The sequence below is a fragment of the Miniopterus natalensis genome, chromosome 10 (assembly GCF_054644295.1).
Source record: "Miniopterus natalensis isolate mMinNat1 chromosome 10, mMinNat1.hap1, whole genome shotgun sequence".
Lineage (NCBI taxonomy): Eukaryota > Metazoa > Chordata > Mammalia > Chiroptera > Miniopteridae > Miniopterus > Miniopterus natalensis.
Window position 1 is genome coordinate 31559301 of NC_142090.1, and position 17878 is coordinate 31577178.

At 39.9% G+C, this 17878-nt stretch overlaps 1 protein-coding gene across 2 annotated transcripts in view; it reads left to right on the forward strand.

Annotated features, from left to right (window-relative positions):
- The first annotated feature begins 1195 nt into the window (after positions 1 to 1195).
- SAMTOR (S-adenosylmethionine sensor upstream of mTORC1) overlaps positions 1196 to 17878 on the forward strand; it is a 196612-nt gene continuing 179929 nt past the window's right edge. Inside the window, exon 1 of one of the 2 annotated variants that reach the window (XM_016204591.2) lies at positions 1196 to 1434. In XM_016204591.2, the coding sequence (XP_016060077.1) occupies positions 1275 to 1434 (160 nt within the window). In that variant the 5' untranslated portion in view covers positions 1196 to 1274. Of the gene's footprint in view, positions 1435 to 1554; positions 1649 to 17878 lie in introns of those variants that run through there. The other variant, XM_016204592.2, reaches the window with a different exon arrangement.

Consider the following 17878-nt stretch of genomic DNA (forward strand, 5'->3'; position numbering starts at 1 on the left):
AAATCATCAAATGACAGGTGCTGGTGAGGATGTGGAGATAAGGTACACTGCTGGTGGGAATGCAGCCTGGAGTAGCCACTGTGGGAAACAGTATGGAGTTTCCTCAAAGATTAAAAATTGAACTGCCTTTTGACAGAGTGATCCCACTGCTAGGAATATATTCTAAGAATCCTGAAACACTAATCAGAAAGAATATATGCACCCCTATGTTCACAGCAGCGCAATTTACAATAGCTAAGATCTGGAAATAGCCCAAGTGCCTTTCAGTAGATGAGTGGATAAAAAAGCTGTGGTACGTTTACACCATGGAATACTATGCAGCTGTAAAAAAGAAGGATCTCTTACCCTTTGGGACAGCATGGATGCAACTGGAGAGTATTACGCTAAGTGAATTAAACCAGTCAGAGAAGGACAGGTATCACATAATCTCACTCATTTGTGGAATCTAATGAATACAATAAATTGATGAACAAAATAGATCCAGAGACATAGAAGCATGGAACAGGCTGAGGGATTTCAGGGGGAAGGCGGTGGAGGGGAGAGATTAATCAAAGAACTTATATGCTTATATGTATTACCTATGGACACAGACATTGGTATGGGAAAGGCTGGGGGTGGGGTGGATGCGGGGGTGGAGGGAATCAATGGGGAAAAAAGGGGGTCATCTGTAATACTTCCAACAAAAATAAATTTTTTTTAAAAAGTAAAATTCCAGTGCTGCTAAGCCATATCAAAAGCCAGTGACAAGGTACGGCGTGGACTCAGAGGACCCTAGCCTCATCACAGCATAATATAACTGACAGGAGGGGGTCAGGCTGAAAGACGTGAAAAACTAGAAGTCAGAATGTTGCCCAAACTAAGCAAACTCGGACGCGCAAGCGCGTGGCCCACAGCCCTTTCCCTCAGCCTCATCACGGCGCGTGCGCACAAAATCAGGGGAAGGGCGGGGCGAGCAGAGGAGCAGTGTGGTTTACTGCTCTCACCTTCTCTCAGCTCTTAGTTTGTCAGCCCCGCCTCCTTCAGCTGCTCCCCTACCTTAACAACCGAGTGCGCCCCGGCCCAGGGCGCCCTCCGTATTGGCCTTCGGCCTTTTCAGTTTCCATCAGCTCTCCGTAGTCCACCTATCAGCTTTGTGCGTTTGGGTAAGCCTTTCCCACTCAGGCCGGTACTGGAGCTGGGGCTGGAGCTGTGCTGCCTCCTTCCGCTGCTGCCTTCTTCCCCACCTCCTTCGTCTGGCCGACTTCTTCGCTGGTCCGGGGGCTGGCGGCGGCGATATGGAGCTTGGGGTGGGCGGCCGAAGCGCTGTTCGCGGACACGGCGCTGGACCCCTGAGCATTCCTCCGCTCCGGGTACAGGAGCGGAAGCTGGAGCAGGAGAAGCTGTCCGGGGTGGTGAAGAGCGTCCACCGGCGGCTCCGCAAGAAGTACCGGGAAGGTAAACAGTGAACTCAGCCGGGGAAGCGGGGCGGGGGTGGGGGGGGGGGGGGCTGGGGAAGGCATCAGCGCCCGCAGCCCTTTGTCACCTCTACCCTCCCGCCAGGGGACCACCATTACAACCTGAAGGAGCTGAATGTCAGCCCCTGCCAGTGCCGCTCGCCCAGGCCCGGACCCCGTTCTTCGAGGGCCCATCTGGAGAGTTCCAGGCCTGTGTAAGAACTCAGTCTCTACCCCTTCCAATGCCCAGCCCCTAGCCGAGTGCTGAGATTTTTGTCGCCACACACAAACACACCCTCATACAGGAAGTGGAGGTCGCTCGTTGGGAGAGACGGGAAGGTAAAACACGATGGCAGGTAAAATCCATTTGAAAGACGGGCTGAAACAAGTCCGAGTTGCGTCTCTCTCGCGCTTGACCAGCTTATTTGATTGCTGCCGGGTCAGATCACCTTCCTAAGAACTTCATTCCTACGGGTTTAGCCCGAGCTTCCTTGGATTCCAGGGCTTCGAAGTTAGCAGGCCTTTTAGCTAACTGTACTTCACGGTGCCCACTTACTATACTTCAGATGTTTGATTTTAGTGTTTATTTAGGCAGAGGTGGAAGAGATCTGGGGTAGGTTCTCAAAATAGAGCTTAGTTTTTGAATAAGCAACCCTAAGACACATGCCCTGGAGAAGCTAACTGTAGCTGGGAACCCTCCCATGGGAAATCATAAGCAAAGGAAGAAGTCTTAGTAGCTTTGCTTGTGCCTGAGGAGTGTTTATAGTTGGGGTCCGTCCACAGTTATCCTTGGCATTTTTAAGTATAGGCTTATTTACAGAGCTATTTTATAATAATACACTGACGGCAAATTCCCAGTTTTTTCATATGCTCAGGAGAAATTTTAAAGAACAAAATGAGGTTTAATTCTACTTGCTCTCGATTTAGCTTAATTGTAAACTGAAAAGTTGGCAATTAAGTGTTAATCATACTTAATTTAGCATTAGAAGCAAAATTTTGAGTTGATGAAACAGCAGTCTAAGGTCATGTTGCTGAAGATTAAAGCTAAGTGTCTTTGTTCCTTTGAATATAGTTGATGTGTGTTATTTTTCAAACTTTTTAAAGTCAAAAGTTTTCTTCTCTTAGCAACTGAAGCCTAGCTTTTTAAATAGCTGCTTAAATAATCTCAAAGGTGGCCCACTGTTATTGTTTAGCAAATAGCAATAGAGACTTATTGGGTATAATTATGTTGAAATTTGTTTTTTAAAAGAATGCTTTAAACGCCAACCCACAATTTATTTAGTAAATTGAGTAGTTACCATAGCAACCATTGCATCGTTCTTGATATTCAGAGAATGCACTTACATAATGGCATTCAGTACATATTTTTATGTTTGGAGAAATGAGGAAATAGATGAACACACTTTTATTTATAATGCTATTTTGTACAAATTTAAGGAAGTACATCTTTTAAAGAAAAATGACTAGCATATAATTCAGTTTCCATTTTTATCTTTTTGTAATAATTTTATTATTCATTGATTCATAAATGAATAGGTTTCACTTAAATTAACACAGTTTTAATGTGTTATGTTTTCAAGTGCTGTTTATACTTGCTTAGTTTCCATATGTTGAAACATGTCTATAAGCTTGACTATTAACCAAGAGGACATTTGCTTATAATGAGAATTGGTAGTCAGAAGTTACTAGAACTAGAATAGATACATGTAGTTCATAAGTGAATGATCTGGTGTGCTTCTGGGCAGGTAAAGTCCTGGCAGTCTGTAAACCTTTGAATGAGAACTGTTCTTTAGGTAACTTAATGCCCTGAATTTCACCAATGATCTAGACTTCTCTAGGCTTTATTCCAGTGATAAATATACAAAGCCCCATCAGTGAACTAGCAAAATAAAAGATCCTAATGAGCATGCCTTCCTACCTTTATTTCTGATATGTAGGTCAGATCTTACTTGTGACTTGAAGAAAATCTGAAAAAGTCTGATGATGAACATAATTCCAAAGAAATAATTTTTAGTGTTTTCCTTTGAGTTCTTACTATTATTATAATACTCATGGTTCCCAGTCTGTGAACATCTATTTTACATGTTCATTTGCAAGTCAGCTATGGTCATAAAATAATAAATGGTGCTTACGTGCTTTAAAAAGGCCCATTTAATTAGTAACATACATGAATCTCTAATATCAGTAACTGGAAACTACAGTCCTTTTATAACAATATTCCATCAGACAATGGAGTGCAAATTCCAGCTTAGAATGTTGGAATGTTAGACTAGAAAGGCCCTTAGCATTTATTATTGATTCTCAGGCATGGCGCATCAGTACACTCATCTTAGTGCCTTTTAGAAAATTTCTGCGTTCCATTTCAGATGTACATTTTCAGAATCCATGTTATTGGGGCCTGGAAATTTCTCAGCCAGATTTTGAAGTGGTGATCTAAACTAATTCCTTCCAAAAATATTGAAATAACTTGCTTGAAGTTTGGATAGTACATCATTAGCATTGTACATACTTTATGGGAATAATAGTCTTTTCATCTCAATTCCAAGCTAATTGTGACTCCAAATGTTGGTGGAATGGGAGGGAAAATGAGAAACAGGAAAGTAACCCTAGAATTTGTGTTAGGTAAAAATATATAAATTGATGGGAACATAGCAATCCATTGGATAGGTATGATTAGCTGAGCTGAGGCTATATATGAGAGATTGCAATCTTTTTGGGAAGAGATTGCAGGGAAGGAAATAAATTGGGATAGAATGAAGAAGGCAAAATATTTGCTGGATAGTAGGGATAGGAGTGAGAACTGAATAATGAATGTAGGCTTGGGTATATAATTTTTCCTTCTCCTATTTCTGGTAGTGGAGTTGAAAAAGAAGCAGGAATCAGAATGAAAATGATTTTTTTCTGCTATGGCAGAAAAAGATTTCTCTCCATCCTTCCCAATCCATTTGTGCAACTGATACTTGTTGATGGTAATGAGCAGTCTTGGGGTATGGGATAGTGAATAGACTAGTGGTAAAGTCTAGCAAGTAGGTTTAATGGACTCTTTTACCTCTTTTCCCCTCTCTACATATTACTGCCTGTCTTCTGTCACCACTTAGAGATCCTTTGTCAGTTTGTATAAGGGTAAAGTGAGAATTGGAGGTAAAGGTTAGCGTTTCAGGCAGTGCTGATATCTGCAGTAGTTGCCAAGAGGAAATGGTAGGGGAAAGTGTAGCAGTAGTGATGAAAAGGGGTGTTTCTGGTGTCGGCCATTTGTAGATAAGGGACAGTCTTTTAGATTGAGTGTATGGAAATGGAAATATGCTTGCAGATATAGGTGTTTTCTGTCTTTGTTATACATAATTTTAAAAATATGACCTCCATGTAGATCAAAAGTATTTTAAATATAAGAATTGTAGACAGCTTTTTTTTTCTCTTTTAAATCACCCAAGGATATTTTTTCCATTGCTTTCAGAGAGAGTGGAAGGGAGAGAGAGAGAGAAACATCGATGTGAGAGAGGCACATCGATTGGTTGCCTCCCGCACATGCCCCAAGTGGGGCTGAGATCCAGCCTGCAGCCGAGGTACATGCCCAAATTGAACCGGGGACCTTCAGTCCATGGACCGATGCTCTAACCACTGAGAAAACCAGCTAGGGCTGTAGACAGCTTTTTAATAAGAAACAGCTAGTTTTGCTTTTCATGTCTGATTGAGAACTGAAGTAGAGCCATGTATATTTTCAGTTGTCTTTGTATGATTTTTTCCTCCATAATCCTAGTTGTTACAAGCATCTCTTACAGACACCAGAGAGGTGTTATGGGACAGCCCCAAGTCGGAGGGAGAGGGCTGTCACTAACCTGGATTCTTGTCCTCTCATATAAACGAATTTAAATGAGAAAACTCCAGTTGATTGCATTGTGATAAGCCAATTTATTAAAGCAAGCAAATTTATTAAAGAAGCAAGGCACAAATGGGCTTTTCCAGCTAATGGGGAAAAGTGAGTGCCTGGGTCAGGTTCAAGGATTTATATACCCTCCTGCCTAGGTTTCAAAGATTTTTTTGCTGAATATCTTGGTGTAAATTAATTCTCTTTTTTTATTTTTTTTTTAAATTTTATTTTTGTTTAAAATATTACAGATGTCCCTTTTTCTCCCCAAGACCCGTTCCACCCCGTCCCTTCCCCCTCTCCAGTCCCTCTCCTCATCATTGTCCATGTCCTTAGGTTGTGCATATATGCATATAAATTCTTTGGTTACTCTCTCCCCCTCCACCAACCTGCCCTCCTCCATCCCTCTGACATTCATCAGTCTCATCTATGTTTCCATGTCATTGAATCTATTCTGCTCATCAGTTTATTAAGTTCTTTAGATTCCACGTATAAGCGAGATCATGTGATGTTTGTCTTTTGCTGCCTGGCTTATTTCACTTAGCATAATATTCTCCAGGTCCATCCATACTGTCCCAAAGGGTACGAGATTCTTCTTCATTACAGCTGCATACTATTCCATGGTGTAAATGTCTCACCGCTTTTTAATCCACTCACTTACTGATGGGACACGTGGGCTGTTTCCAGATCTTAGCTATTGTAAACTGTGCTGCTATGAACATCTGGGTACATATATTCTTTCTGATGAATGCTTCAGGATTCTTAAGATGCATTCCTAGGAGTGGAATCACTGGGTCAAATGGCAGCTCCATTTTTAATTTTTTGAGGAACCTCCATACTGTTTTCCATAGTGGTTGCACCAGTCTGCATTCCCACCAGCAATGTACTAGGGTTCCCCTTTCTCCACACCCTCACCAGCACATGTCGTTTGTTGATTTGTTGATGGTAGCCATTCTGACAGGTGTGAAGTGATACCTCATTGTGGTTTCAATTTGCATCTCTCTGATGATTAGCGATGTTGAGCATTTTCTCATGTGTCTCTTGGCCATCCATATGTCCTCTTTGGAGAAGTGTCTATTTAAGTCCCTTTGCCCATTTCTTAATTGGGTAGTTTGTCTTCCTCTTGCTGAGTGCTATGAGTTCTTTGTACACTTTGGAAATTACCCCCTTATCAGATACATCCTTGGCAAATATGTTTTCCCAGACCATGGGGTTCCTTTGTATTTTGAGGCTGTTTTGTTTTGCTGTGCAGAAGCTTTTTAGTTTGATGTAGTCCCATATGTTTATTTTTTCCTTTGTTTCTCTTGCCCTAGGAGATGTATCAGTGAAAAGTCCACTATGTGGGATGTCTGTGACTTTATTGCCTATGTTTACTTCCAGGATTTTTATGGTTTTGTGACTTACATTTAAGTCTTTTATCCATTTTGAGTTTATTTTTGTGTATGGTGAAAGTTGGTGGTCTAGTTTCATTCTTTTGCAGGTATCTGTCCAATTTTCCCAGCACCACTTATTGAAGAAACTATCCTTACTCCATTGGATACTCTTGCCTCCTTTGTCAAGTATTAACTGACCATAATGGCGTGGGTCTATTTCTGGGGTCTCTTTTCTGTTCCATTGATATGTATGCCTGTTGTTGTACCAATACCAGAACGTTTTGATTACAGTGGCTTTGTAATAATAGTTTGAAGTCTGGTAATGTGATCCCTCCCACTCTGTTCTTTTTTCTCAAGATGGCTGCAGCTATTTGGGGTCTTTTTTGGTTTTATATAAATTTTCAAAATGTTTGTTCTAGGTCTGTGAAATATGCTGTTGGTATTTTCATAGGAATTGCATTAAAATTTTAAATTGCTTTGGGTAGTATGGACATTTTAATGATATTAATTCTTCCAATCCATGAGCATGGTATCTTCTTCTACTTGTTTAAATCTTCCTCTATTTCTTTTTTCAGAACACCCACACGTAGTTTTCTGAGTGTGGGTGTTTTACATCCTTGGTTAAGTTTATTCCTAGGTATCTTATTATTGTAGGTGCAGTGGTAAATGGTATTGCTTTTTTAGTCTCTGCCTCTGAAAGTTCATTGTCGGTGTATAAGAATGCCATTGATTTCCGGATGTTGATTTTGTATCCAGCTACCTTGCCAATTCATTTATCAAATCTAGTAGTACTTTGATGGAATCTTTAGGGTTTTCTATGTACAGTATCATGTCATCTGCAAATAATGAGTTTTACTTCCTCCTTTCCAATTTGGATACCTTTTGTGTTTTCTTCGTGTCTGATGGCTATGGCGAGGACTTCCAGTACTATGTTGAATAATTCGAGTGGTGAAAGTAGATATCCCTGTCTTGTTCCTGTTTTTAATGGAAATGGTTTTAGTTTTTCCCATTGAGTATGATGGTGGCTGTAGGCCTGTCCTATATAGCCTTTATTATGTTGAGGTATGATCCCTCTATTCCCACTTTGCTGAGAGTTTTTATCAGAAATGGGTGCTGGATTGTGTTGAATGCTTTTTCTACATCTATTGATATGATCATATGATTTTTGTCCTTCATTTTGTTTATGTCATGTATCACATTTATTGATTTGCGGATGTTGTACCAGCCCTGCATCCCTGGAATAAATCCCACTTGGTGATGATGTATGATCTTTTTAATGTATTGCTGGATTCAGTTTGCTAGTATTTTAGTGAGGATTTTAGTATCTGTGTTCATCAGGGATATTGGCCTGTAATTTTCTTTCTTTGTAGTATCTTTATTTGTTTTTGGGATTAGGATGATGCTGGCCTCATAGAAAGAGTTTGGGAGTTTTCCCTCCTCTTGAATTTTCTGGAATAGTTTGAATAGAATAGGTGTTAATCCTTCTTTGAATGTTTGGTAAAACTTGCCTGTAAATCCATCTGGTTCAGCACTTTTGTTTGCTGGGAGTTTTTTTATTACTGCTTCAATTTCATTAGTTGTTATTGGCCTATTCAGGTTTTCTGCCTCTTCTTGATGCAGCTTTGAAAGGTTGTATGTTTCAAGGAATTTGTTCATTTCATCCAGGTTGTGCAGTTTTTTGGCATATAGCTCCTCATAATATTTTCTTACATTCCTTTGTATTTCTGTTGGGTTATTTGTTATACCGCCTCTTTCATTTCTGATTTTATTTGGGTCCTCTCTCTTTGTTTCTTAGTGAGTCTGGCTAAAGGTGCATCAATCTTATTTATCTTTTCAAAGAACCAGCTCTTGGTTTCATTGATTTTTTTGTATTGTTTTTTTAGTCTCTATGTCATTAATCTCTGCTCTGATTTTTATTATTTCCTTCCTTCTACTTCCTCAGGGCTTTTCTTGCTGTTATCGTTCTAGTTCGGTTAGTTGTTGTGTTAGATGGTTCATTAGATCTTTTTCTTGTTTCTTGAGATAGGCCTGTAATGCTATGAATTTTCCTCTCAGGATTGCTTTCGCTGTGTTCCATAGGTTTTGGGTTGTTGTCCATTTTCCTTGCTTTCCATGAAGTGTTTGATTTCTTCCTTGATCTCCTTGGTAACCCATTCATTGTTTAATAACAAGCTACTTAGCCTCCATGTGTTTGAATTTTTTTGAGTTTTTGTATAGTTGTTGATTTCTAGTTTCATGGCATTGTGATCTGAGAAGATGCTTGATATGATTTCAGTCTTCTTATATTTGTAGAGACTTGCCTTGTGCCCTAACATGTGGTCTGTTTTTGAGAATGTTCCATGTGCACTTGAGAAGAATGTGTATTCTGCTGCTTTGGGATGAAATGTCCTGTAAATATCAATTAAATCCATTAGGTCTAGTGATTCATTTAAGTTCTGCATTTCTTTGTTGATTTTTTGTCTTGATGACCTGTCCAATGCTGACAGTGGGGTATTAAAGTTCCCACTATGATTGTGTTGCTGTCAATGTCCCCCTTAAAGTCCCCCAAGAAATTTTTAATATATTTAGGTGCTCCTGTATTGGGTGCATAACTGTTTATAAGGGTTATTTCCTCCTGTTGGATTGATCCCTTTAGTAATATGTAGTGACCATCTTTGTCTCTTGTTATGGTCTTTATTTTGAAGTCTGTTTTGTCAGAAATAAGAATTGCTACTCCAGCTTTCCTTCCCTTTCCATTTGCATGGAATATTTTATTCCATCCCTTCACTTTTAGCCCGTGTGAGCCTTTTGCTCTCAGGTGGGTCTCTTGTCGACAGCATATATTTGGGTCCTGTTTTCTTATCCATTCAGCTACCCTTTGTCTTTTGATTGCACCATTTATTCCGTTTACATTTAAGGTTACTATTGATATCAACTTATTTAATGCCATTTTCCCCCTTTATCCTGATATACCTTTCTCTCATTATTCTCTCTTTTTCTTAAAGCAGTCCTTTTAGCATTTCTTGCAATGCTGGTTTAGTGGAACTGAACTCCTTTAGCCTTTTTTTGTCTGGGAAGCTTTTTATCTCACCTTCAAATTTAAATGATAGCCTTGCTGGATAAAACAATCTGGGTTGCATGTTCTTGCTTTTCATTACTTGCAGAACTTCATGCCACTCCCTTCTTTCTGGTCTGAAGAGTCTCTGTTGAGAAATCAGCTGTCAGCCTTATGGGGATTCCCTTGTAGGTCACTGCTTGTCACTCTCTTGCAGCCCTTAATATTTTCTCTTTGTCCTTGCCGTTTTAATTATGATGTGTCTTGGAGTGGGTCTCTTTGGATCCCTCTTGTTTGGAACTCTCTGTGCTTCCTGAACTTGTGTGGCTTTCTCCTTCTCCAGCTTAGGGAAGTTTTCTACAATTGTTTTCTCCACCAAGTTCTCTATCCCTTGCTCTCTTTCCTCCCCCTCTGGCACTCCTATAATGTGAATGTTTTTTCTCTTTATGTTGTTCCAAAGCTCCCTTAGACTGCCCTCATGCTTTTTAACGCATTGTATGCAGGAAATGTATTTATACATTTTACGTTGACTGGTGGTATAGCGCGTGATAAAAACTACCCTCAAACAATGTGTTAAGTGTTTTTTCTTTTTGCTGCTCTGATTGTGTGATTTTTTTCTACCTTGTCTTCTAAGTCACTTATTGTATCCTCTGCTTCATTGAACTTGCTTTTAATTCCTTCCTGTGCATTCTTGACATCAGATACAGCATTCTTTATTCTCTGTCTGAGTGTTATTTATGGTATGTATCTCTTTTTTCATATTTTCGCTAAGATCCTCGATCTGGTCATCTAGAGTCTCTTTTAGTTCCTGGAACATCTTCGTCATCCATACTCTGCATAACTCCATGTCATCAAAGTCTTTTTCTGGCGATGTTTCCTTTTCTTTAATTCGGGGGTGGTTTCTTTGTCTCCCGATTTTGGTAGGTCTTAGTGTTTGTATCTATATATTAGATATATTTGCTGACCCCCAATCTTGTGGGATGGGATTTTATCTTGTGGGTCCAGTGGAACCCAGAGGTGTGTTTTCCTTATACCTCTGAGCTCTTTGCTCTAGTCGTGTCCCTCTTGTGGGTGCCAGTTTTGTGGGTTCTTTATGATTTCCTGTTGTGGTTGGGTCTAGATTGTTGTTGATCACTCCTTGGGAGGACCCTTCTCTCAGGTTCGCTGTGTCTCAGCCCCAATCTCGACGTTTAAGCTGTTGTACAGGTGGTGCAAGGCAGACCAACACACAACTAAAATTCCAGGAAACGAGGTATTTTACAAAATATGTTGACAGTAACAATGAAAACAACCGACGTGAAAATAGAACTGGGAGAGTGAAGGGAGAACACACACACACACACACAGAACACGAAAAAAGAAAAGAAAAAAATGCCTAAAAAAAGAAAGAAAGAAAAGTCACGCTTAGAGAGAAAGAGATGTATATTGTTGTTAATACTGGCGAAAATTTAGAAACTAATAATATACTAAAATGTAAAAAATAGAGAAGCTACTGGGAGATAACAGAGGCAGAGAAAAGATTCTGAAAGAAGGGCCAGCAAAAAATTAAGGGAGAGAATAGGAATAGGATAATAGTTGAAAATGAGAACACAAAAATACAATAAAGAGAATAAGAGAAACTAACAATCGGACAGGAAGACAGAAGGGAGAATAATGAAAGAATGAAAGAAAAGTAGAAAAAGAAAAAAGAAAAAGAAGAAAAACATTATGGGAATGGATTGAGAGGAGAGAGAGAGATAAAGCCCAGGCAGGGAGGGAGTCCAGTAAGAGATTTGGGGGAAACTATAGAGGAAAGCAGTAAACTTGGTTATAATGATAAATTCCCAGTTGTTAAGCAGGGATATCAAGAAAGTCTTGCTATTAGAAGCAAGAATAAAACAAAACAAAGCAAATATCCAAAACAAAACTTAAAACAAGCAAAGCAAGACAAAATCCTTTTATAAAAAGGAGAAAAAGAAAAAAAAATTCAGTTAAAATGTTTAAAAAAATATATAAAATTTGAAAAAAAGAAAAAACAAATTTTCTCCCCTTTCTTTTCTTCCCAACGAATAAAGAGAAAAAATAAGCCCACAAACAAAAAACGAAAAACACCCCAAAACCAAAAAAACAGCAGGAAAAAAAGGTAGTTGATCAGGCGAGTTTTTTCTGGGCGATTTGTGTTGTCTGAGGGTCACCGTTGTGTTTGCTGATTTCAGTTCTCCTAGGAGGTGCTTGTGTATCAGCCAATGTGAGGCGTCGTCTAGGTTTGGCTTTGGTGTCCTTAGGTAGATGGTTGGTCTGAGGCTCTTCTTGGACCACCTCCTTGTGTCAGCTATTTTGCAATCTTGTAGTTGCCTGGTCTTGCTCCAGAGTCTTCTGTAGAGTCTTTAGGGTGCCGGGTGGCTAGTGTAGCTCACGGTATCACTCCCCTTAGAGGTGTCGCTGTCAGGCGCTCACTCTGCGGGAGTTAGTCTCTGCTCCACCGGCAGCTCCTCAGTCCCTACCCTGTCCTCTGATTCTAGTTCCCCAGGCTTTGGCCTGCTGCAACTTCAGATTGATTTCAGCCTGTTGCCTTTTCTGTATGGGCCGTTTCAGCAGCCTGGGCTCAGTGGGTTCGATTAAGAACACATTCTGGTGAGCCCTTTCCCTGCCCAGCCCCCAGCAGGGGTTTTCGGGTTTTCCTCCAATTCCCAAACAACAGTCCCTGAGAGTCTTATTCTTATAAATTCCTCCTGTGAGCTGCTCTCCCTTCCCCCTCAGGACTGTACCCTGCAGGTGTGTATGGGGCTTCAGTGAGTGGACCCGCCCCTTTCCTGTTAGGGTGTGTCGTCCCAGCTGCATGTGAGGCCGGCAGGCTCCGCCCCTCCCTTCTCAGCTCTGGTTGTCTGGTCACTCCAGGGCGGCCCCTCAGACCCTCTACTGTGCAGACTGCAATCCCAGCCTTCGTTGGTCTGTCCCAGCCGTGCCACCTGGAAGGTGAAAACCCGTTCCTCGATCAAACTTTCAAAGGCACAAAGCAACACACAGGCAGAAAGTCCACCCTGCAAGGTCCCGCCAACCTTGCTGCAAGGCACCCAGCGGGAGGGGACCCAAAGTCAGCTCCACCCATCTCACCGCACTGCTGGTCTCAGCCACGCTGGAGCGTCTTCAGGCGCCACCAGGGCGCCACTCAGGGCTGGTCACAGATCCCAGCCTCTTGGCACCTGGAGCTCAGAGTGGTGAGGGCTCCTCCCCTCCTGCACGCCACGCAGATTCAGTGCTTTCTGGGGCTCAACACAATGCCCCACAGGGAGGCAGAGGGCCCCCGTGTGGCATCCCGAGCGCCAGACGCCGGTCCAGCGGCTACTAGAGGCTTTGTTTCCTAGGAAGGCGCCCTCGCCTCTCAGACTCACGGCTCCCCTGGGTCCCTCTGCCCTGTGCACAGGGCGCTCCTTCCCCTCTCGTCGCTCGGGGTGTGGGTTCCCTGCTTTTGGATGCCATCCGCACTCCCGAGGGGAGGGAGCTTTGCAGTCTCCAAACCTCCGGGCTCGGAGCCCTGCACAGGCTTCAGGGGTTCTCCCCCTTCCTACGCCCCTCCTCTCTTACCGGATTCTGTGATGTGTCTTCAGTGCTCCCCACTCGCACTCTGTCCACTCAGGTGTGTTTCTCTGTTTTTTTCAAGCTGGTTATGTAGGATTTTAGGACTAAATTGAGCCCGTGGCTGGGAGCGGGGTCGCTTTGCTGCTTCTCCTAGTGCCGCCATCTTCAGGATCAGTGTAAATTAATTCTCAAAGTCCCGTTTTATTTTGTTGTGGTCTTCCCAGAGTTCATAAGAAGCACCTGGCAATTTTATCTTGTACTGAGACTGCTGGCTTCTCTGTTAGGGAGTGAAAAATAGAACTGCCCTTTTTTCTTTCTCCTTCTTCCCTCCTTTGCTTCATTCTTTATTTGCGGAGGCTTTTAACCATTTGCTTTCAAGTGTCTTTGGCTGGGGAAGGTAATGGCTTATTTGCAGGCCTGCTGCAAATTGCCCATACTGTTGGGCCTTGTTTTAACTTTCCTGTCTCAGTTTCCCCATTCTTCCTGCCCTGGAATTTTTCTAGCTTCTTATTATCCTGTAACACTAGTTACATAATTCTATTACTGTAATGAATGTTGTTATGCTTGGCATCTTTTCCCAAACTTAAGGTATTCATGTGAAAATTCCAAGAAAATGTAAAGGTGGAGGTTGTTAGGAATAGAAGCATGATCTTCATTCCATTTAGTTTGTTTTTTTTAACTTGTGAATATCTTTTTTTTAGCGAATTTCATCACTTTATTTAGTCTCTGAATTTACTTATTTTTTATATGCCAAACTGATTAAAACAGTTCATCACGTAAACCCATGCAGTTTATTAATTAATCAGAGAGAAATAAAAGTGCATGTTAATCTGGTAACAGTGGTATTCTCAAGGTCATGAGATTATGGGTGATCTTTATTCTACTTTTCTGCATTAAAAATTTGATGTTTTTTATAGCAATGACAATATAAAAGTAGTTAAACAAGACAGGTTACTGATACTGGAGCAGAAAATGAAAACACAGGATAGGTTGGTTATGAAGACTAAATCCAGAAAAAATTCTGTTACAAAATTAGCAGTTTTGAGAAGCATTTTAAGACTTAACAACTAAATAGCTTAGTTTAGATGTTTAATTTTTGTTGATTATTGAAATTGTTCTTCATAGTTTGAGACAAAGGGTGAATTAGATTAGCAGGTTAGGATAATTTGAAAAATACAAGAGAATTGGGGGGAACATTCAAATTAGAGATAATTTTAAACTAAAACCAAAAAGTCTAAAAATGAAGGAATGAATATAATGTTAGTTTTGAAATTATTTTTAAGATTAGGATAACAGACTGTTTATAATTGAAATTTGTTTAATTTTTTTCCCCTTCAATAACCTTCAACTTTAAAATTCTGACTAACTCGACGATTTTAAGAAACTTTGAACAGGTTTTTTTGTTTGTTTGTTTGAACTTTTTTCAAGTGAAGTTTTACTCTATTTTCTTTATATGTTTTTCCCAGTCACACCCATTCTGATATAGAATCAAAAAGTGGTGCTTTTTGTGCTGGATTCTTTGTTCAGTGAGTAAAATAAGTAATGCCCACAGAAAAGCTTGTTCACTTTGCCCTGTGTGAGTTTGAACTGCCATTCTATTCTAGCAGATGGAAAAAAATGAAAAGACTTTAATAATCCACATTAGTATCATCTATGGAACTTTGTTCAACAGGCATCTCTGTTATTTAAAAGCTTCATAGATTATACAGTGGACAGAGGTGTTGTATATTGGAGAAGGAATCTAGAAGAAAGGAGATCAGCTAGGAGACTCTAACACTAATATGATTTAGAGTTAATTGTATAAATAACAGTAGTGATCGTGAAAATAGAGAAAAAGACTTTTTGAAGGTTAGAATGAACTGTTTTAGTCAAAGTTAAGGGGAAGAGTCAAAGATGATGCCAAGATTTCTTGCCTGGGAAAATATAAGTAGCCATTACCATCCAGTATTGAAATGTGTGTGTTGGGATGGGGGCAAGGAGAACAGAGTAGAAGACAGATTGGCTTGTCCTAGGGATAGTGGTAATGATTTAGTATGGAATGTATCCCTTGGAAGTGTAGGATTGGCAGCCTTCTCTGTCGAAGTTGAAGCTTTGATGAGGACAGATGAACTGACCAACGGAGTAATGATAATATATAGCTGGGGATAGAGCCTTGGAAGACACCAGTAGTGTCTAATTTTACATAAGTAAGTGGTCCTCTTTCTACCTTGTGCTTCATTCAATAAAGGTACCGGTTCACTTGTCTGTCTTTCCCTCCAAACTTACTTCCTTGAGTAGAACTCTGCCTTTTATCTTTGTATCCCTAGTACCTAGAACCATGCCTCATAGATTTAAGGCACGTACACACACACACAAAGAAAAAAGCTAATATAGATATTTCCTATGGTTGGGTCTAATCTTTCTATATTCATAACTTTTACATTTTAACTCTTGGGTATAATTTTGTTTTTGTTTTTTTGTTGGTTAGTTTATCTTTATTGTTGCAAGTTTTACAGATCTCCCATTTTTCTCCCCCATTAGTCCCCTCCCCAGGCTTTCACCACACTATTGTAGGTGTCCATGGGTTATTCATATATGGATATAAGTTATTTGCTTGATTTCCACTCCCCCTTCCCTCTGGTATACATCAGGTTGTTGCATGCTTCAATGTCTCTGGGTCTGTTTTGTTCATCAATTTATTTTGTTCATTAGATTCCACTAGAAGAGATTATATAATGTTTCCATTTCTCTGCTTATTTCACTTAACATAATACTCTCCAGGTCCCTACATGCTGTCTCAAAGGGTAAGAGATCCTTTTTGACACCTGCATAGTATTCTATCATGTATATTTACCACAGTGTTTTTATCCATTTATCTATTGATGGGTACTTGGGCTGTTTCCAGATCTTAGCTATTGTAAATAATGCTACCATGAACATAGGGGTGCATATATTCTTTCTGGTTGGTGTTTCAGGAGCCTTAGGATATATTCCCAGTAGTGAGATTGCTGGGTCAAACGGCAGTTCCATTTCTAATTTATGATGACACTCCATACTGTTTTCCATAGTGGCTGTACCAATCTGCATTCCCACCAGAAGTGTACTAGGGTTCCTTTTTCTCCACATCCTCGCTAGCCCTTCTTTGCTGATTTATTGATGATAACCATTCTGGCAAGTGTGAGGTGGTACCTCATTTTCATTTTAATTTGCAGCTCTCTGATGATTAGTGACTTTGAGCATTTTTTCATATCGTCCATTTGTATGTCCTCTTTGGAGAAGTGTTTATTCAGGTCTTCTGCCCATTTTTTAATTGGATTGTTTGTCTTCCTTTGGTTGAGTTGTACAAGTACTTTATATATTTTGGAAATTAACCCTTCATTAGATGTATCATGTTCTCCCATACAGTTGGTTCCCTTTTCACTTTGAAGCTGGTTTCCTTTGCTGCACAGAAGCTTTTTAGTTTGATATAGTCCCGTTTTAAAATTTGTTCTTTTGTCTCTCTTGCTCTAGGTGATATATCTGAATATTTTGAGTTCATTCTTGTGTAAGGGGTAAGTTGGTGGTCTAGTTTCAATTTTTTGCATGTACCTGTCCAATTTTCCCAGCACCATGTTTTAAAGACATTGTCTTTACTCCATTGTATGATTTTGCATCCATTGTAAAATATTAATGGAGCATGGTGATTTGGGTCCATTTCTGTGTTCTCTGTTCTCTTCCATTGATCTATATGCCTGTTCTTCTGCCAATACCAGGCTGTTTTGTTTATAGTGGCTTTGTAGTATAACTTGATATCTGGTTTGTGATCCCTCAAACTTTGTTCCTTTTTCTCAAGATTGCCACAGCTACTCAGGGTATTTTTTGGTTCCATATAAATTTTTGGAGTGTTCTAGGTCTATAAAATATGCCATTGGTATTTTAATAGGGATTACATTGAATCTATAGATTACTTTGGGCAGTATGGAAATTTTAGTGATGTTAAATCTTCCAATCCATGGAACATGGTACTTTATTCCACTTGTTTATATTTTTTCTATCTTTTTCATTGTTCTGTAGTTTTCTGAGTACAGGTCTTTTACACCCTTAGTTAAGTTTATTCCTAAGTATCTTAATTTTTTGTTGCAATGGTAAATGGAATATTTTTTTAGTTTCTCTTCTAGAGATCATTTGTGATGTATAAAAATGCCATCAATTTCTGTTAATTTTGTATTCTGCTACTAGGCTGAATTCATTTATTAAATCTAGTAGTTTTTTGGTGGAGTCTTTAGGACTTTCTATTACAATATCATGTCACCTGCAAATAATGACAGTTTTACTTCCTGCGTTCCAATTTGGATGCCTTTTATTTTTTCTTCTTGTCTGATCTCTGTGGCTAGGACTTCCAATACTATGTTGACTAAGAGGGGTAAAAGGAGACATTCTTGTCTTGTTCCTGTTCTTAGGGGAAATGGTTTTAGTTTTTGCTCATTGAGTATGATGTTGGTTGTAGGTTTGTCATATATGGCCTTTATTATGTTGAGGTATGATTCCTCTATTCCCATTTTGCTGAAAGTTTTTATCATAAATGGGTGCTGGATTTTGTTGAATGCTTTTTCTGCATCTATTGATATGATTATGTGATTTTTGTCTTGCAATTTGT